The sequence below is a fragment of the Hippoglossus hippoglossus genome, chromosome 16, assembly GCF_009819705.1.
Source record: "Hippoglossus hippoglossus isolate fHipHip1 chromosome 16, fHipHip1.pri, whole genome shotgun sequence".
In the NCBI taxonomy this organism is placed as follows: domain Eukaryota; kingdom Metazoa; phylum Chordata; class Actinopteri; order Pleuronectiformes; family Pleuronectidae; genus Hippoglossus; species Hippoglossus hippoglossus.
Window position 1 is genome coordinate 24,541,373 of NC_047166.1, and position 21,704 is coordinate 24,563,076.

At 41.0% G+C, this 21,704-nt stretch overlaps 1 protein-coding gene and 1 long non-coding RNA gene across 5 annotated transcripts in view; one reads left to right on the forward strand and one right to left on the reverse strand.

Annotated features, from left to right (window-relative positions):
* Positions 1-5,703: 5,703 nt before the first annotated feature.
* The window catches only part of LOC117777394 (furin-like protease kpc-1), a 171,003-nt gene continuing 155,002 nt past the window's right edge, over positions 5,704-21,704 (reverse strand). For 2 of the 4 annotated variants that reach the window (XM_034612152.1, XM_034612155.1), the window contains exons 17-19: positions 18,127-18,250; positions 10,471-10,640; positions 5,704-6,156 (exon numbers count right to left, since the gene is read on the reverse strand). In XM_034612152.1, coding sequence (XP_034468043.1) covers positions 5,932-6,156; positions 10,471-10,640; positions 18,127-18,250 — 519 coding nt within the window. In that variant the 3' untranslated portion in view covers positions 5,704-5,931. Of the gene's footprint in view, positions 6,157-10,470; positions 10,644-18,126; positions 18,251-21,704 lie in introns of all 4 variants that reach the window. The other 2 variants (XM_034612151.1, XM_034612154.1) reach the window with 1 other exon arrangement.
* Positions 6,983-9,790, forward strand: LOC117777399. The gene is made up of 2 exons (XR_004616596.1): positions 6,983-8,441; positions 9,140-9,790. It is a non-coding gene; the product is annotated as an uncharacterized LOC117777399 (long non-coding RNA).

The following is a 21,704-nucleotide window of genomic DNA, read 5'->3' on the forward strand; positions in this document are numbered from 1 at the left end:
GTAAAGAGCACAGGGCCCTGAGAGGGAGAAAGGGCCCGAGCAAGTGAAAAAGATGAGAGAGATTATGTCTGTCCTCAAAGCTGCTCCTCACACTCCAGTGAGATAAAGCAAACTGTGTGAAAAAAAGAAATTACAAACAAAACTTCTAACGCCAACTTTCCACTTCTGAAGCAAACCCTTAATTGTGAATGTTCAGATGTATTAATAATTCCTCCTGTATATGTGTAATTAAAAAGCACTTTTAGTCTAAGGCCTATAACAATTCAGTCCTACAGAAATAAAGTAATACACACTGCCCACAAATTAAATAAATCAATGCACACTGTTCTTCAATATCCACAATTTATAACTTCCAAACTATGCAAATGACTGAAACTGTAATTAAACATTTTTCTTTAATAACTTGGACCTGGGAGTAAAATTAAAAGTCAATAAAAAAAGCAGTTTATAAGAAATATTTCCAACGAAAATAATTCAAAATGTGCAGTGAAAACAGAAAAGTCCAGAGAGTGAATGTGCAGACAGACAAATCATTCTTAGCATCGTAAATTTATTCAAAAAGTTCACACAGGGACACACGTCATGTGAGGTGTGAGAACAATACAGCGGCATGTAACAAAGGACAAGTGCTAATTATAAGATGTTCTCTATTCTCTGCTTTATATGACCTGGGTTGGATTTTGATTTCACACGCGGCTGTGGCGGGTAGAGCGGTTGTCCTCCAACCAGAAGGTCGGCAGTTCGATCTCAGTCTTCCCCATCTGCATGCCGAAGTGTCCTCGGGCAAGATGCTGAACCCCGATTCCCCCTCATAGGAAAAAAAAAGGTGCTGCTAATAGATGCACTGTATGAATGGCTAACTGTACTGTAAAGTGCTTTGAGTGGTCATGAAGACCACATAAACACTATATAAATACAAACCATTTCCCATTTAAGCTGCTTTAAACTGTAATTATCTGTGAATTAATGGCCATCAAATTGCAAAACAAACGCATAGTTATGTTATATTCATCCTTTAAAGGCACATTGTGTGTCTGAAAAACATAGAAACCCCCCAAACATAACAATATTTTCAATATAATATATTCATATGATTTGTAATTAACATGTCCTTTGTTGTGAGGATAAACAGTAAACAACAGCGCGAGTTAACAACGTGTTGGACTGTTTACATGAATGATATCAGTAAACAGTCATATAAACCAGGCCTACAGAATCACACACAACGCTTATATTCCATGTGTAACTCCAGCTCTTCAATTAAGCATTACTGATTGGGCCTTTAATGGGTCTCATTTCATAGGCTAATAATCCTTTTTGGATGTGAATCCAGCTGCACTGGTGGCACACGCAGAACCCAGAATTTAAGTCATACGCGGAAAAGTTTCCAGACACGGTTCAGTAATTCATCCTGGTAATATTGAACATTATTGTGGCATAACATTGAAATCGGCCAAATCAAAAGAACATTGTGGTAATTAGGCTGTAATTCAAGGAATTACCACATCGCCACACAGGCTTAAATAGTCGTGTTGGGAGAAACGCAAAGCACATTATTTTAATGGTGTAATATGCAAACTATGGCTTGTTTCAATTACAGGGCTTAACAATGCATAAATGATGCGAGCCTTGTTATTTGGACTGCAGGGTCCTCAGTTATTCAGTCATTCAGAGGGGCCAGATTAAGGGACCATGCTGCCTCCTCTTCTACTGTAAAAATCCAGCGTGGAGCGCTGAGGGCTGCTGCCAAACTACATTTAAGGGAATAAAAATGAACAGCAGAGAATGTAAGCGTTAAATTAACAGTAGGATAATTATATGACCCGTGTGCTGTAAAGATTCAATTTCTAACGCTCTAATTAGGCGACTGTCTCCCCATACATCAGCTCACATCCCTCTGCCAATTTCTCAGCAGAAAGCGTCCTGCGAGCGGAAATAATTAGATTTTATTAAGACACGGCTCGTGTAATGAAGAAAATCAAAGGAGCGGATGGTTAAATATGATATGTTTTTAAAAAGCATTGATTGGTCCACACACAGTCCACTGAGTCCCATTTAAAGACAAGGACAGTTGGATTCAGAGGAGGAGAGGGACTGGAATCTGTCTGTGTGTGTGTGTGTGACTCATTTAATGAACTCTCCACTGTCGGCTGGTGAGGGAGGATACAGTAAGTAATACATATAGTATATATAATCAGGGACATTACAAACACCACTGGGAATTGGCAGTGTGTAATATAGAGAAATACCAAAAAATTCCCAAAGTAGAACATTTAAAGTCCCCCTCCACTCAAAAATAGGATTTGTTTATTGTTCCTTGAGTTGGATGTCTGATCGTCACTGTGCAGGTTCATGCAGGTGCAGAGTGTGACACTACAGGGTGTTTACACACTGGTCTACTGAAGACGTGCTCAACCAGTTTTGAAGCATAACACCGTCCAATATACAACTCACAACTATGATGTGGAGACATGAATAATCAGCATGTATCAGAATGGACTTTCAAGCTAAGTAGGATCTTGTGCTGAGTAATTTAAGTAATTGCAATTTTAACAGCGTAAGGGAAATCTATCAGACACATTCTTTTCTTCAAAGTAGGGCTTTTCTATTTCTTAAAACTGGAAGTGATGTCTTTAAATCACTTGTTATTTCTTAGCAACCGTCCAAAGCCCAAACATGTTCAGTTTAGTATCATAGAAGTTGAAAAAAACTAGCAAATAGTTATATTTGAGAAGTTTGAACAATGTTGAGATATATATTTATATATAAAATAAGTCAGACTCATTTCTCAATAACGTGCTATTACTGTAAGGTATAAAAACTCAAGTTAGTACAATAAGATCTTAACAACTTCAGTATTTATCACCATAAAGACACCACACATCCCTGTAGGAGCATTACTGGTTTATTACAGTCTCATCGTCAGGGAACAATCATGACTAAACGGTTTCCTCTTTGCTCTGCAGCTAAACCACCTGCAACAACTTTGACTTGTTTGGCTCAGACCTCGGAAATCAAACTGGACCAATGTTATTCAATTTATATAAAACTGTTTATTTGAATGGTCAGCTCTGTTGCTGTAAGTCTATATAGTTAAAGGCAAAACATTTAACACTTTTCCATCGAGCTCAGATCATTGCTCACAGACTATAAGACGTCATGTTGGTGTTTTTTATTTATTTCAGATGAGTTACTCAGATATCAAACGTCCTTGCTGAGGCCCGTTTTTCCCGTCTTACATAACGGAAGCCTACCCACGCCTCACATTCTTACTGTAATTGTTGTGTGCATCAAAGAGAGGCAGACTGACAGGTTGTATACAGTGGGTGAGTGACGACACACTGAGGGGAGGGTGGAGGGAGAGAAAGATATGGGACAAGAGGGAGGAGAATGAGAGGAAAGTAGGGGAGGACAAAAAGTGGGGAGCGAGTTAACGAGAGGGAGAGCATTAATTGTGTGCATTGTGCCGGGGCTCTTTTGCTGAGTGTGGATGTCGAGGTGCGGGCGCTAACCCCTCCAGCAGCCCGCCGTGATCTGAGCCAGCTCTCTCACACTGCTGTATTCCAATGCAATTAGGCCACTCAAAGGCCTGCTTAAAGCTGCACCCCACACACACACACACACACACACACACACACACACACACACACACACACACACACACACACACACACACACACACACACACACACACACACACACACACAGATAGCAACAGCCCCTGTGGGTTCCCTCCATTGTAGCAGGGAGGTGTATTCTGTCCCTCTTTGAGGCCCTGGATGAAGAGACCACCCCGGGGAGCAGAAAAAAGGGAGGATTACCTCTCTTTCTGTCCCTTTCCCTCTGTCTTTCTCTCTTTCTGTCTCTTTATCCCTCTCTTTCTTTCTGGTTTCACCTCTAAAGTGTATGAGCTCAGGCAGGCGCAGAGCACAGCTTTGGTTAGAGGCACAACGTGGAGTTGTTGTAGGAGGAAACAGAAGAAGAAGAAGAAGAAGAAGAGCGATGAGGCACTTCTGTGATGGATGCCATTGTGGGACTGCTCTAGTAATATCGCTTTCCTTTTCCTCTTTCATTATTCATACAGTCATATATTTCAACAAGTGGCGTTGGGCGGGTGTAGCTCCCTCGCTCGTCCCTGTTTGCATCAGTGAGTCAGTTCCCTCTGCTGTATTAAGGGAAAGCTCTCCATGATAGCAGAGTTCTCTTGGCTGGGTTTCAGAAAGTCTCCTTCCCCAGAAAGCGTTTAAAGCAGATTACTAAGCGAACACTACACCTCCCCAATAAGAGAAGAGAGGGGGAAAAAAAAAACTGGCACATTATCACCTGCAATACTACTTAATGGCATCAACAGATTAACGAGGTAATCCACACAATGAGGCCTTTGATTCGTGTGGTTTGGCAGCCAGTAACGCCAGGCATAATGCACACTGTTATTTCAGACTGTCCCAGCACGAGAAAACCTGGCAGAGGCCATTGCCTTTTTTGTCTTTCCATCAGATGAGCTTTTGAAGATTTTTAACTCGCGTCTGGTGCGTTTGCCTGTTTCCTTGTATAAGAGAAATAAGCTGCTGGCTGCTCCTGTGCCACATGTGCAGGGAGAAAGGGAGGAATCACAAGCTTTCTGAAGGCTGTTTGAACAGCGGGGCTGAGGAGCTCTGCCTCGTCCTTCCCCCCATTTTTCTGCATAAGGACGTGCGTATAGGATAAGTGTGTGGGTGTGTGTGTGTGTGTGTGTGTGAGACAGATCTCGTGGTCCCATCGCTCATGTGCGGCTCGATTAGCCCCACGTGCCTCGTTCATCAGACGTGGAGGCAGAGCAGATGGCAGGAGACGCACCATGTTACCATGCTGCGGCACTATGTAACGCTGCTCTAATTGAAACATCAATACTGCCCTGTCAATACACTACTGCTACTTTACAAAACGCCACTACCTACAGACCTGCAGTTGACTGGGGAAAAAGGCACTATTATTCTTTGCTTCATACTGGGAAGCACTGGACAAAAAGTTCCTGGCTTATTCTAAAATGGCAAAAACTTGACTTTTTCCAACACTTTTCCTTTGGTTGCTGGTGTTTTTAACATCTTCATTTCTGTGAAACACTTCACTGGGTCTGTTTGTGTACAGTTTAGGGTGGCTAAGGACACGTCTGGAGAGAAAGTTGCAGAATTTCCTCTGTAGCATCTCCACAGTGGCACATTTTTAATGAATTGATAAAAAGTTGAGGGAGCTCACACGGCTTGCGATTCAACGTTATCGGAAATTCAGTGGAGAACAGAGAGAAATTAGGCGGCTAGAAATTAATTTGTTATTTGTCCAACTCAATGAGGAGTGACACAGCCCCTTTAATAAATGGGTAATCCATTCCTTATTGCACTGAGCTGAATTCACCCTTCACTGAAGTGGAAAAAGACAAACATATCTTTCACTAACCTTTGCAACTTCCCGAGGCAAACGAAGAGTACAGATGAGTGCTGAGACCTGCTCCTGGGACTATTTGTTTTCATGGAAGGATTTATATGTGTGTGTGTGTGTGTGTGTGTGTGTTAGTGTGTGCGCGTAGTGAGGACATTTTGGCTTGTCCTCACAAATTCAAAAGGTTGTTAAGACTTGGTTTTAGGTTTAGAATTAGGTTTGGGTTAGGGTTAGGCATTTAGATGTGATGGTTAAGGTTAGGAGCTAGGGGAGGTATTAGGCCAATGAGTGTCCTCACAACTATAGAGAGACAAATGTGCGTGTGTGTGTGTGTGTGTTTCTGTGGCTGTGGAGAAGTTAGGAATCTAAAATAAATGATCTCTGCTGACACAGAGGTGAGGCCACACGGTCAAGATGCAGTACATGGGGTTGATTCATGATCAAGTGACAACTGCACTTTGAAAAACAACAGTCTTTATTTGACAATGGTTCATATTTGTTTCTTCACTTCTCTACCTATTGCCTCGTCCCGTCCCCTGCCTCTCCGCTCACAGCTCCTCCACCCCCCGGATCTGAAGAGTCTGACGGCTGCAACTCCACCATGACAGCATCCTGCAGACTCTGCAGTGGTAAGGGTCTGATCTCTCCCTTCACATCATCTGGAATGGTCTCTGTCTCATGAAATGTCTTCACAGCAGCAGCAGGTCTCGTGGAGGACTTCCGTACATTCGTCTGATGTAACTGTTGGAAATGAAGTGGGTGATGAGAGAATGACACAAGAAAACTTGATCTAGGGTTACATATAGCAATTATATTAAAGATCAGAAAATCTACATGTTATTTTCACCATTATTGTTTAATTAATAATTCAATATATTGTCAGAAAGGCCCTTTTTCTAAAGCACAGAAATACATCTTCATACTGCCAGAGATACTTCATTTACTATCAGGCTACATGAAAAAGCAACAAATGCTCACATGTAGAAGCTGGAACTAAGGATCAATATGGAAAGTAAGAACATAAAATAAAGAAAAATAAAATGATGCAAAGAATATATTTATAATCCCAAAAATCTAAATCATTGTCAAATATTTTTCTGTTTAACAACTTTACTCTCAGTTGTTTTAGATGGAAAAGAAAGAGCACAGGCATTTTGGTTCCAAATGGTATCTTATTCTTAAAATCACAGTTTTCTCTTCACTCTCCCGAACAGTAAACAGTCGCTGTCAACTGTTAATCATGCAAGAAAAAATAAACCTCAAACGGTCACAGAATTTTTTTAAATACATGTTGATTCCATCCACGTGTTCCAGAAATTTGGTTTCATTTGCATTTGGTTGGAAACTTGACTAAAGTAGGTTTTTCCATTTGATGATGTAGTTCAGTGATATTTGGCGTCTTGTTAACACAATAAGTTTCCAGGGATCTTCCACATTTGGGTGATGAAACACATATTTGTGTTAAAGACGAATAAAAGGTGAAAAAGTGAAGAATCACACATATTTTCCTGTTTCTGAGGTTAAAACCCAGGATGACAGAACGTAATAGAGGAGTCACTTAATGACGGAAGGTGTGAAATTATTGAGTAATTAAATAATCAATTAATTGGTTGATTGTTTTCTCCTATTTTCCCCCCATACAATGACACAATAAACTGTAAAAGTATCCAATCAACTTTCTGAAAGTCAGAGGTCATGTCATATTTAACGGAGGGTTTCTGTCTCCATCCCCAAATCTGATGACATCAAAGTTTTTTCCCCACTAGCAGCTCTTCGGGAGCCACAGACGATATTATGTTCTATTCTTTTTACAGACTCGTACTCCCCATGAGATAAATCTGTGAAGTAGCCCTTTAGCCTGACTGTAAAAAGCCATGATTTTATTTATAGTTGTTGTGGTACATTGTTCATGCTTGTTAAGACTCCTTGAGGTCCTCCATCTGTTGTATTTCACACCAGCACCACTTGCAGCAGGGGCTGTGACTCCTTTGACATCATTTTACTCCTCCTTATGGATGTCATGGATTAAAAGAGGAGAGAAACAGGACATGAACAGTTCAAAGAAACTGACTCAACTCTGTTTTCTCAGGGAAAAAGACGGGGACAAACAGCTGAATTTGAAATCAACCAAAAACTGTCTCTGTCCACAGGAGTGACATTTAGACACCAGTTACGATTTGATCTGGACTCAAGTTTTCAGCAAGCTTTAACGTCCCAGAGCTGTGAGGAATCCTGAGCCGGTAGCTTGCAGCAGAGGTTTCAGTGATACAGTATTTACCAGGCACGAGGAAGTGAGAGCGCGGCAACAGACGGCAGCATACACGACGCTTTCAATTATTTCTCACAGCATTCATGAAAATAGAAGCACAGCGGGGAGTACGCTATGAACGACAAAACTATAAAAAGACATGGAGTGAAAAGAGAACTCCAGCGCCAAAATAAACGGCGACGTATGCCATTGCTGGTAAAGAGCCGAGAACGGTACAAGTAAGACAGGGAGAGCAGCAAAGGAGCAACAAATCTGAGCAGAAATATAGAGTGAGGTTGAAATTGAGTTGAGACAGAAGTTTGCTGCTGAACTTGATAACAGGTCTCAGGCACAAACAACTGATAAACATAGCAGTGGTCCAGGCCTGTCCTACAGGAAGTGCACCCCTCTTCTCAGGAGATAAACACCTGTTTGATTTGAAGCTGGACTCAGTTCCACAACCATTCATCCATCTAGTGAGGACCAGACTGTTTGCACCTCTAAAAATCTAATCAAATGTCAAATTAATATTCTATTCTTAAATATTAGCCCCCTAAATGTGCCTGATTTTTTTCATCAAGATCCACGAAAACTGTAAAAAAATATACAATCTGACAATGCTAAAGAAAGTGAAAAGAAAATCCTGGATCTGCCCCCTAATCCGGTTGTAATGGGTTCTTCGCGGACCCATACTGTATCCTTCACCAAGTTTCCTCGAAATACAAACCAAACCAACAAACAAACAGACACGGATGAAAACATAACGTCCTTAGCGAAGGTAATAATGGAATATATTCCATCATTAATCCCTGACTGTCTACTTTGACCACCTCCAATCTAAGACATTTTTCTACCATGTATCGTCATTATATTGTAAGTCATATTTCTGGCTGCCCCAAATACCACGACTGACAGGGCTGAATTTGTTGGCTTTTATGTGAAGTTCTTTGTTTTTTTTCTTGTATAAAATCTATATATTATATAGCAAATGAGGCGCGTTGATACAATGTTCAAATCTTGTGGATGCGGCCCTCACAAACACATGACATTCATCTGGCTGAAACAAGCCATTTACCAGCAGCGTGTGCAGTTAAGAGTTAACAAGATCTGACTTGGAACTGAAACACTCTTACAAGGAAACGTCACAGAATATGAACATGTTAAGTGAGTCTCAAGGATGGTTGGGGGGTCTTCTTTTCTGGATTGTGGTTTTGGCATTCATTTCTATTAGTCATATTAAGATAAACCTGTATGATTGCTCGTGTTTTTAGCAATGTGACTGTATTGTCAATTCTCAGGAATTAACTTCACATGAATGAGGAACAAAATAACACACATGTGGAAATAACCTGGAAATATCCTTCAGACGGTGGAATGCACCCACACTGACAGTATATCCTCTCTGCCCTCTAACTCATCAACAGAAGCAGATGATAACCAGCATTTCCTGGAGCTGATCTCTTTCTCCTCCCTCAGATGAGAAGCAGTTAGAGAGGGAGAGAGGGAGAGAGCAAGAGAGGGGGAGAGAGAGGCTCACAGACAGAGATGTTTGTTTCCCAGCCCTTCCACCGTCTCCGTGGGACGACCCTCCCCATCCACCCACCAACCAACCCCCCAACCTAATGGATCAAACAAAGGACATCATTTGTAGGCCAAGTCTTTTCTGAGCGTCTCTCTCCTCAGCTCTGCATACCAATCCAATACAGCCCAAGGAAAAAAAGCCACGCTGTGGTACGTGTGTGTGTGTGTGTGTGTGTGTGTGTGTGTGTGTGTGTGTGTGTGTGTGTGTGTGTGTGTGTGTGTGTGTGTGTGTGTGTGTGTCTGGGCCGGGGGTTGGAAGGTCTGTTTGCCTCTCCGCCAAGCATCGATTTATCCTTTTCTCCAATTTATTTCTCCTCCTAGCCTCTACGATCCATTCAGATCTGCCTCTAGGGGAGTAACTCGGGGTAAAGACGTTGTCAGGCCTCGTCGTTGCCTCCTAACACCGGCTCAAAACTCATCTACAGGCCCAGGGACCATGTACCCCTGCAAGGGCATGTGTCGGCCAGTAACATGCACACAAACAGGGCTATACCTGTCGTCAGGTATTCGGTCAGAGCTGTAATTGGCCTGATAATGCAGCAATAAGGACACAGACACAAGGCTTCAATGATTTGGAGAGAATAATCCTGACACTGAAAGAGAATTAAATTAGTTTCAGTTCAAACATTGAGATGGAAGACGATTAAGTAGACCACAGAGTGCTCTCTAATTTTAAAACAGAGTCATTCCCTCTGCTTTTTTTCTCCAATAACAACAGTTGGAGAATCGTGGCTTATATTTAATTGTGCCTTATATTCAGGCGAAGATTCAGTGTATGAGCAGATATGATCAGAATAACAATATCTCAAGTCTTGGTTCAACTGTCTGATCCCTATTGCTGTCTGTATGATTCTGACATTTTCAGATGTTATTACTCAGACTCAAGGATTTGTATCCTAAAGCCTTGACGGTGACGACGGTGTTCAACAGAAGTGCTGCATCTGCACAAATCCCTCTTTCGTACCCCTATGCACACGCAAAGGCTCACACGCACACACACACACACACACACACACAAATGGCAAAGATCTGTGAGCCATTCTTCAGTGTCACAGTGAGCGACGCCTGGCACATCCTTACACCTGAAGTTGATCAATGCAGATATGTCCAGAGGGAAATTGAAATCCATAGGAAATTAGGTGGTGCCAGTGATTTATTGGAATAGTAAATCACAGTGTGTGCGATGTGTGAAACGTGCCTTTTCAGCTCTGTGTACAGTACTGTACCTTGGGTCTGGCGGGTACGGTGATATCAGTAGCCCGCACCTTCCTGTCTCTCTCCATTTGGTAGATCCACTGAATCAGCCCCAGAGGCGGGTAAGGGTCCCTCTGGTTCACCCACTTGTGAGGGACGAGGTGGCGTGACCCCATGGACACAATGCTCTGCAGGGGTCTTTCTGATGTTAAAAGAGGGAGATAGAGAGAGAAAGCATAGATTAAGTGTTTGCTGAATTGTTTTTATCCAAATAACAGGTCTTTGCAAATATTTCAAATGTTGCAAAGGATACAAATAAACAATAGATCTTTGAATGCATCAAGTGGGATAAAGTAAGAGTTGAAAATACAATGACAATGGGACAAAAACAGGAACAGGTTTTCAGGGTCTCTTTTGCAGACTTGAAATCCTTGAACCTGTCAGTATTTGTAAAGTTTATTTTTGTCTATTTTGTGCAATATTTAAAGTTACTATCATAAAATAAAATCCTGTTTCATTTACATGATTTATTTAAAGCATTTTTCATTGATAGCCTTTAACTGTATTTTCATTCAGTATTTAATTCTCCATGTAATGTTTTTATTGGTTGTGGTAGATTCTGCCATACCCACACAGGACTCATTGTCTGTACACACATGAGGGCTGAGCTGTTCAAAGTTGTAGTAAGTCAGTACTGTGAGTAAGTACTTTGCAAACCAAACATTTTGCTCTGTGGCTATACTTCACATTAGCAGCATTCAAATGGCAAAACATGTGGTGGCTGTTATTGTGAAGAAGTCACAGGAAATGTGCAAAGACCAAAATAAAGAGTTGAATTTTGAATTTTTACGACATGACTAACTTTGGCCTTTCAGTGGTGATCATAGTTGTTACACATGTATACAACAGAGACAGATCAGACACATGTGAATGGTTGTGTTGCAGGGACTGTGTGTGTTTCAGGACAGTTGCGTTTCTTTAACAAAGCTGTTTTACAAGCAAACAAAACCATCCTTACAACTATAATGATCAATCATTAAACCATCAATCATGTATTGCATTGTTTCTTTTGCAAAATGAAATAAATAGAAACATTCTGCTGTGCTATAAAACTTTTTATCTTTCAATATTATTTATATATTTTGAATAAATAAAGCTGCTTGAAACTGTGCATGCAGCTGTTGACTCTTTGTGTTCACACACTGTTCTGACAATGAATCACACAAACTAATGTTTCACCATCAAAGTTTATAACCTAAACTTGCTCCTTTCTGAGCAGCAGCTCCAAAATGTCCTCCTTTAGAGGGGTTCCCTAGACTTCCTGTGCTTGTGAATGAAATCTGATCCTTTTAAGTGTGAAAATATAAGACACACACACTTACAGTACAAGAGGAAAATCCGAAATACATATCCGACATTGAGTAGTGTGAGTCTCCTAGAGGAGCTGGCAGTCATGTGTGAATGTTCAAATAAATCCTGGAGGCTTTCCTTGAGAGTAAAACAGAGATAGTGTGCGGTGTGAACCCCAACTAAAGAATCACAGTCCCACTCCAACATCCCTTCCCTTGCTGTTTTTTTTTTTTTCATTTTCCAGGTACACTGCTTGTGCTCGAGCTTGTTTTTGTCCCTCTTTAATTGCTTTTTTTTTGCAGAGAAGAAGAAAAGACAACAACACGTTGGTGAGGGCTGCAGCTAATGGAGAGGCTGTAATTGTGAATGGAGGCACTCAACTGGAGACATCATCGCTGAATTGCGCTGCACAATACCCAGCGCCAGGCTGCTCAGATCACCAACCAGTCACCAAACACACAACACACACTGACACACCACACACTGAACCCTCCGATCACTGGTGCTGAGAGGAGGAACGTAATCACACCTCCGCAGAGAGCAATACGCCAAGGAAGGGAGGAGAGAAGGAGGAGAGGAGCTGGGGGGGAGGAGAGGAAGAAGAGAGGAGAAATTATAGAAGAAGGGAGGAGGAGGAGAGGGGATGGGTAAATTGATGTTTCCTACCATTTGATTTGGGCCATAGAGCCCAGGAGGCAGATCAGATAGAGTGAGCGACACACACACACACACACACACACACACACACACACACACACACACACACACACACACACACACACACACACACACACACACACACACACACACACACCATGCATGCACATAAGCACCAATATACACATTTTGACAGGCAGGTAGACACATACAGACATGAACTGTTTAGCAGTAGGGCTACGTCCAAACTTCAAGTCCAGGGAGTTCTCACACTCCATCTTGGTTATTGCTTACATGAGAACCGTGTATTACATCATCTACTTTGTTACGGCAAGACGTCAGACTCTGCACATTGCATCCATTAACTTGTAGTGCATTTATAATAATAACAATACTAATAACAACAATAATAATAATAATTATTATTATTATCATTATTGGGGATCATTTAAGTTTTTCTGATTCTGAAATAGACAAAGAGATTTTAAACTATACGTCCCTGTAAACACTGGGTATAACTTGTCAGAGCTCAGAGAAGCATCTCTCAAACCCCACGCTTTCCTGAACCTGCTGAAACAGTAAAGCCCACACACATATTCCTCAGCCAAACAAACACCATTGAGCCAAAACACACAGAGCGCCAGCAACAACATCACACACACACACACACATACACACACACTACAAAGCCTATGTGATGGTATATAAAAAAAACTCTCATCTCAGTGAGGCGAGACGAGGCACCTGTCAGCGCAGCAGCTCCTGCTACAAAGAAACATCAGGAAACAACAACTCAATTAAACACTCCATCCCTGTTCAATTACTGCCACATAATCACAGCAATTTACCTTCACTTCCCGCACAGCCACCAAATAAACACACATGGGTAGCGCACACATACAGAGGTGGAGGGACGCGCTCAAACACACGGATGAAGCTGGATCACAAAAGACACCCGGGTTGGTTGGAGCTGCTGCAGCTTCATCCTACACATCGTGAGTGTAAGGCTCGCCACGTGGTGTCTTCAGGGGGGACTGGCACAAAGCAAACATCAAGGATGTTGGCAGAGAACAAATTAAGTGCATTGCTGGTTTTACTTTTTCTCTACATGCAATTCAATTCAATGTCTATTACAATTCCACCAACATCATAACTTTCTGTGCAGCAAATGTGCAGACTGGTAAATAAATAGGGACATGTTAGAATTATAAATACAAAAAACTGGAATCATGAGTCTGTCAATTAAAATTAAAGCAAGTTAAAGGGATTTTGTGAAATTCCACCACTTCTTTATGAGTAATGAGATAATAGGTGTCATAATCATCCATCAGTTACCACTATATACATTCTCTATATATAAGCCGTATATTTCGCGAGTGTTGAGTGTTACAGAAGTGGGAATGGATTCAATAACTATGTTCTAACAATCCCTTATTTTCTCTGCATTGTGTAAATATTTGTGCTTCCTGCCCAGAAATCAGTTTAATTTAGTTGCAGTTAAGACAGCAGATACAGTTAATTTATTTAGCCAAAATAAATGCTGTCTAATACAACAGCCCTGCAATAAATCCTGTTCTTTATGAAGGTTGTTATGTTCAGTTGTTGTTCAAGTGTTGATTTAACTTCATGGTCACTTTGGAGACTGTAGTTTGTAGTGCATGAAGGTAGGATTTATTGCAGGGTGTTTGATTAAACTGCATTAGTTTGGGCTAAGTGTACCTTATATAAAATGGCAATGGTATCTCTTTTCTACTCCAATGATTGGAGTAGGTGCAGAGGATTTAACAGAGGACACAGGGGTCACAGAAAATCAGTATACGTTATTTGCTCGGTAATTTCTACTCCCACTGGGATGTGTGTGGTCTATAATAATTATCAGGTAGACGTGGAAAGGGACAGAAATCATTAAAATCTCTCCAGTAAAAAGTGGAGAGTCTCTAATAAAAGTAAATCTCTGGACAGAGACAGTGGTCTTCCCCTAAATTCTGACATTCTCTAGCTCCCTGCTAAATGATAAACTCTGCCCAAGCACTTACAGTTACGATGGTAAATAATAAGCACTCTTAAAGGACATTGTACAAAACCGAAAATTCACCCTGAGACACTTCTGCATGCTATACCAATGTATACTTATATTCTGGGGATGTTTTCATGCTTTGTGCTTAACCCCTTTTTGCAACTGAGAGAAAACCTAATGCTTCTGACGCTTTAGACACTTTGCAACACTGTGCTTGGCCCTTTCCTGTTTCAATGTGACAAAAGCCTCTGTGCACAAAGTCAGCTTCATAAAGAAACTTGTTTTTCTCAGTTTGGTGAGGATGCACTAATGGTGAATCTAAGATTTTTTTTATTTAGGGGACTATACCTTGAATAAAAAAAGAAAAAAAAAAAGTTTCAACCAAAAATTGTGTAGCACTTAAATGGCACTTACTTATAGCACTTTGTAGTTTGGCTTTCTTGAAGAAAATTGTACTTTCTTGATTCTTGTTGTTTTTGGGTTTGTACCCTCGTGGTTGAATGCACTTATTGTAAGTCGCTTAGGATAAAAGCGTCAGCTAAATGAAATGTAATGTAATAATGGGACCAGAAATTACAGAGGGGCAATTTATACGTCTAACATCCATGCAGAATTCCTAATTCCTTGTTCAAGCACATTGTGTTCGTCAAAATAAGCTTAGAAAATAAACATTCTTAAATATGTATTGTTAGTACTGTTAGTACTGTTAGTAGGTGACTACTTTATTTAAAAAAGACTACTGACAGGACAGTGGCACGTTGGCCATTACTTTCCCATTTTTGGAAGTACACTAATTTGCTTTCTTGTAGAGAGATAGAGGAACTTGACCTCTCTCACACTCAATGTTAAGCTAGAGCTTGGAGATAGTTTGCAAAGTTTAGTACAAACCACAGACTGTATATACTTTAAAATATAGGACTAGATGGTGAATATCCCTTGTATGTTTGAAGGTCTTCTGCACAATTTAGGTTACCAACTAACAGTTGATGTTAGCAGTTATTAGTGGCCGCCAGCGGATGTTAGGGACATATCTTCAGTGTTTTTGCCTTGTTATCAATGATACAGGCCGAACTTGGGGCTAAAGGTAAATCTGACTGTGAAAGCCATGTGGCCTGCTTGGTGGATCAAAACTTATTTTGATAGAAAAGCATCTTTAACATGCGATTTGTAATTATACTGTGTTGTTTGAACTCCTTATTGCATTAAATAGGACTGCTTTAGACATCCCCCCTCTCTTTTTTCCCTCTCATTACCACCCACCTCCCCTCTCTTCCCCATTTTTCTCTGCTCAACTCAACCGGTCGAGGCAGATGGCCCAGTTAATGAGGGAGTTTTTCTGTCCACAGTCGCCAAAGTGCTGCTCATTGTGGGAACTATTGGGATTCTGTATACATTTTAAGGTCCTGACCTTAATATGTTATGATTTTGCTCTTAAAATTGAACTGAATTACATTTTATTTTAGTTCATTAATTTTTTGCCATGGATTTTTGTTAAGCACTTTGTAACCTGTTTAGATAAGTGTTATAAAAAAATAAAGCTATTATTATTATTATTATTATTATTATTATTATTATTATTATTATTATTATTATTATTATTATTATTATTATCAGACATCATTACCTCTGTGCTTTATTAAACTAAACCCTGTCCCATTTAAAGATGGACGACGTGCCGCCACTTCCGCCCACTATCCAGAAATGAAATTAAAATATCTTGACTATAAATGCTGCCATCTTGCACATTAGTAGCCATAGTCTAATGCAGTAGTGATGAGGGAATAGAACTACAATGTGAGATCTCATCGTTACATGCACTCAACCAATCAGGAGTCAGTCTCAGCTCTCAATCAATACATTTCACCCTATATTTAGTCAATCAAATAACTAATTAGAATCAAATTTTCTGAAAAAATGTACATACATCAGTGTACATACATCAGTGTGACAGAAAACATCTTTTGTAAAAATATATTTGCCCATCTACTAACATTGAAGAGGTTGAATTCATGATCTGTGGAAAAGAGATGCTTTGGCTTCCTTTTTGGAGAGCAGTCGTGTCATCCCATTTTACAGCTCTGGAAGCAGAGGCTAAACAGCTAGCTTAGCGCTGTCAGAATGTATAAAATCAGCATAGTGGCACCTCTAAAGCTCAACAAGTATCATGTATTTCGTTTGCTGTACAAAAACAATTTCCTCGTGCTTCCACTTTGTTCGCTAAGCTAAGCTAATCACCAACACAATTAGCTTACAGACATGAGAATGGTATCGGTCTTCTAATATGTATTGTAAAATGTATTTCCCAAACTTTCATCAGAGAGTTACCTTAATTATTTGACTGCAAATAACAATCAGCATGTAACGACTGTGGCTGAAGTTCAGAGCACCGTGTGGTAAACAACTACAGGGTGATGTCATTGGGGATAAGTCTGAGAAGCTGCAACACTGGAAGAACCTGTAAATGAGTAAGCCTATAGTGTGTGTGTGTGTGTGTGTGTGTGTGTGTGTGTGTGTGTGTGTGTGTGTGTGTGTGTGTGTGCGTGTGTGTGTGTGTGTGTGTGTGTTTGTGTGTGTGTGTGCGTGTGCGTGTGCGTGTAGACAGCAGATTGACTAACAGCTTGAACTTGGGTTAGATCCAGGAGCATAGAGAGGGGATACATGGATGGATGGAGAGAAGGAGGGGGAGAGCCATTGATTTCTCAACAGAGAGATCAGCATCTTGACAGAAAGAGACGAGAGAGCAACAGAGCAAGACACACACACACACACAAACGTGCGAAAAGGGAGAGAGGGTCCCACTGTGGCCCTACAGGTTGAATTCCACAACTTCTCCATCTCTTTCCAGGTTTCCAGTACTGAGCTGGATTAGTTTCTTGCCCTAAAAATGTGCTTCCCTCCTTGTGTTGTGGTTTTTATTGAAATTTGGATTTTTGATTTAAATGCAGGTGAGGGGGGGGGATACAGTTTTGAGTAAAAAAAAGGAAAATCCAATCAGTCAGATTTCCTTACTTTAACTTCTAATTTATTAAGGTCCCTTATCTGTCTTGGCTATCTTTCAAAAGTCCATGAAATTCCAGGACCTCCATAACCACTGGGAACTCCTGTTGACCGAGAGCAACAGGAAAGTCTGGTTCAGTGTCTCTCTCCCAGCATGCCTCGGTGATTCTAACAAACCCAAAACCCCCGACAGGGACAGGGAGGACGGTGCTGTGGCTTCGTGCCGGTGCGGCTAACGAGGTGTGTGCACCGGGGGAGCTGACACACACTGTGGGGGAGGGGGTGGGATTGGGGAGGGGCAGCCAGGGGTCACGTTGTAATTACACATCACAGTCCCTGTGGTCAGCGGCTCGACTGACTTCCTCTACACTGCCCTAGCCAAGGAAGCAGAGATGGCAGGTGGGAGGCAGGTGGCCGTGGGGGAGGAGGGCTAGGTCAGTTTTGGCTTCCTGCTTCCACTTTCCACAGAAAAACATGGGATTGATGAAATTTAAATTTGCATACCCACACACAAAATTTGCTGTTCTTTTCAATTCATTCATGAATTTGTACATCAGTTTACTTTCAGGCTTTCAGTGGATGCTGTAATCAAACCTTTTACAGTAACCGTGCCTCCGCTTACTTAAGTTTGCATGAGTTCAAAGTTCTGCACGTGGTTGACACTTACCGTGCGTGGTCCGGTGTGGGTGGTAGGTGCCATAGAGGATGAGTGTAACAGCGAGCAAGGCTCCGGCTGCCTCCTCTTCAGTCAGCCTCGCACACCCCCTCACACTGCCTTTGTGGTCAGTCACCTAGAAACAAACACATTAGCAAGAGCATCATGAAATGATTCATGTGGAAAACTTCCAAAAGTTAATATCATACATTTACAGTAGAGATAGAGGAATCCCTGATGACTGATGTTAAACTTATTCAACTTTGTTCACAAAACTATTCTATTAAACTACCATCCAACTTTTATCAACCCAAGGAAAAAAAAGCCAATCCTGGCTCTTAAGTAAGGTACAAGAGCTGTTCTTCACTTGTAAATAGTAAAGAGGAAACGCAGGTGATGGCTTGTACACACACATCTGGACTTCAGGCATTTGCTTAAAGAATAAAAGGAATTATTCAGCACAACTCGTTCTAAAAATTAATATTTGTATCTTTTCATTCAATTTGATCATATTGAACTCATCCATACATGCCTAGAGGAGTTCAGTGGCATGGTGGTACCTCTAAGAGATTGTGTCTCAGTAAGTGCATCTAACAGGAACTATAATGGGCCTTTTTATTCATCCTCATATGGACTGATTCTGATTAGAGGTCAATGTGGGAAGCTCCTTATGTACAGAACTGATGACTGAGATCATTTTCAAATGGCTTTTAATAAGGATATGGTCGTGATATGGTCGTGTAGTCACTAATGATCCGGTGCTGCAATAGATAACTACTATTTATTGTGTCACTGTTTGTAGGCTTGTTTTTCAGTTTTGCAAATCTTGTGGCATTGATCCATTGGTAAATACACTGGCAGCAACATCAGTTCTCTTTAGCTTCGCCTTTCACAGGGGTGAACACAGAGATGCTCTGCACTAGTATTTGTCAGAGAACACATCATAGAAGTTATGGATGAAACAAAAACAAGATGCTGGGGCAGATGCTGAATCAGTTTTCTTGCCTTTAGGTTGATATCATGTAGTTTGATATCATGTAGTTTGATACTTTTCACTGAACGTGACAGAAATCTTGTGGTTGTTCTTAGTGAAGGGGTCAGGAGGACCTTCTGCACACTTACACATGTAGGGGAATTAATTATAAATACAATTGCCAACTTTGACAATCAATTCACACTCAATAATCCATAATGACAAAGTGAAAATATCTTTTTAGGGTCATTATCAAATGTATTAAACAATCTATCTTTGAACCTGTAGGATCAGAAATGACCTATTTGGGTCTTTGGTCTGGGTAAGTGTATAAGCTTCGCACACCTGAATTTGGGCAGTTTATCAAATATTTCTTAGCAGATCCTCTTGACCTCAGTCAGGTTGGATGTGAAGCACCTGCGAACTAGCTGCTATGGGTCTCTTGGGCTGTGTCACTCAGGGACAGTCAGCAATTTGTCCAATCACCACATCAGCATTGTCTTGGCTGTTTGCTTTGGGTCATTGTTTTCCTGAGAGGTCAACTGTTGTCCCAGTGGTTTAGTGCAGTCTGGAGCAGATACATCCCTCTCCTGATTCTGACCTGTCCCTGCCTGAGAAGCACCCTCCAGGTTGATGCTGCTACCACCATGATTCACTGCAAGAATGGTCAGGTGATGAGCAGTGCCAGCTGTTTGCCAAGTGGAGGGCTTGGACTTCTGCCCAAGAGGTTCATTTTTTGGCCAATCTTCCCTCATGCTCTCAGCATCCTTTAAATGCTGTTTGACAAACTATGAGTTGGCTGCATTTGTCTTTGTTTCAGGTGATTTCCATCAAGCGACTCTTCTAAAAAAGCAGTGGACGCCTGAAGCTCTTTGGCTGTTGGGTTCTTGGTCACCACCCTGACAGAGGCCCTTGTTGCCCAGTTGCTCTGTTTGTCTGAATGGCCAACTCTACACAGAGTACTGGTGTTTATAAATGTCTTCCATTTCACAATTATTGAAACCTCTGTGCATCTAGAAACACTTGATGTTATACCTTTGCTCTGATCTATGCCTCACTGCAATTTTAGCACAGAGGTCTGAGAGAACTTCACGGTTTGGTTTTAGTCCTCACATGCAGTGTGAACTCTGGGACCCTATGTTTACAGGTCTGTGCCTTTAGAAACGATGTCCAATCAGTTCAATTTACCACATGTAGGCTCCGGTCAAGTTCAAGGCACATCTCAATGATAATTTAATCAAAGAGAAAGTATCTGACCACAATCTGGAGAACCACAGCAAAAGGTCGGAGCACTTTTGTTGACTGGAAATTTCAGCTTTTGATTTTTGAAAGGTTTCAAATATAAAACAAGAGTCTAATCTAAGATTTACCTGCAAAACTATCAAATTTCTCCATTTAAAATTAAAACTACAACACAATAAAGTGTACTAAAAGTGAAAGGGTCTGAGTGCCATGTATTTATGTGTGTGAGAGTGTTGTGTGTGAGTTCTCCAAGCAGACCAGAGGCCAGGCATGGCAGCCCCCAGCTGAGCGCTGCATTGATTTGTTGTAGATAAACAAACAGCTGGATGCTACAGGTAGATCGATATGCCTCTCATGCACTCCAGCCTCCCAGCATGCCCTTCTACTGAGTCGACACGGCTCTCCTAGGAGCTGTGACCCCACTGTCGCTGGGAAACCTCATGAGTCAAGTGGTTTTCAGCTGCCTGATTGTTTTTATTTGAGCTGGAGTTAATTTTGAAGATAAAGCGACTTAACACAAGAGCCATTGAAATCTATGAATAGTGTTTTTGAATTCCATTACTTAACAATACAACTCTATGTAGCAGTCTAATATCACGTCATGTTTGGTGATGATATCAGACATAGGTGCTCTTTATCGTTGTATAAATTGGCCACTAGTTGCCTACAACTGACCAGTAATTAAGGAGAAATATATCACTTGTTATGGCTTGATTAAAATAATGTTCCACTACAGTGGAATACAACTGTGAGAACTACAATCAGAGAGAAAAAAATCAGGGCATAAAGAAAAGAGAAATTAAACTGACTTTTAGACAAAAGAGAGACAAAGAAAATGAAAGGATTAGCAGATGCAGGGGAACAGAGGGGAAAGGGAAAGGATTTCAAAGCCAGAGAGAGAAACTACTGAGGAACAAAAAGAGAGAAGTGGGAGGATTAGTGATAAGGGAGAGATGGAAGGATATAGAAACAACTGAGTGTCAGGGAAAGGAAAGTGAGAACCAGCGATACAGGAGGAGCCCGAGAAGAGAAAGGAGTTCAGAGAGAGGTGGTAATGTAGAGGCGGGTCGGGAGAGAGACAGACAGGAGGAGGCAAAGTATGATAGATGAAGTGAGATGAAAAGAGGGAAAACATCTTAGAACAGAAGGCACTATTGTAACTTTCAAATCCTGTAGAAACATAACCAACAACTAAATCTGCCTACATTAAAGGTACATGATTTATTTCAAAGGTGTTTTTGTTAAATCTCCTGAAATCCTGATAACAATGAATAAATGAAAAGCTCTATCAACAAAATGAAAATATTTGTCAACTGCCGTCTTTTAAAAATCAACTTTTGCTGTTTTCTCCAGCATCACCTACTGTGACTTTTAA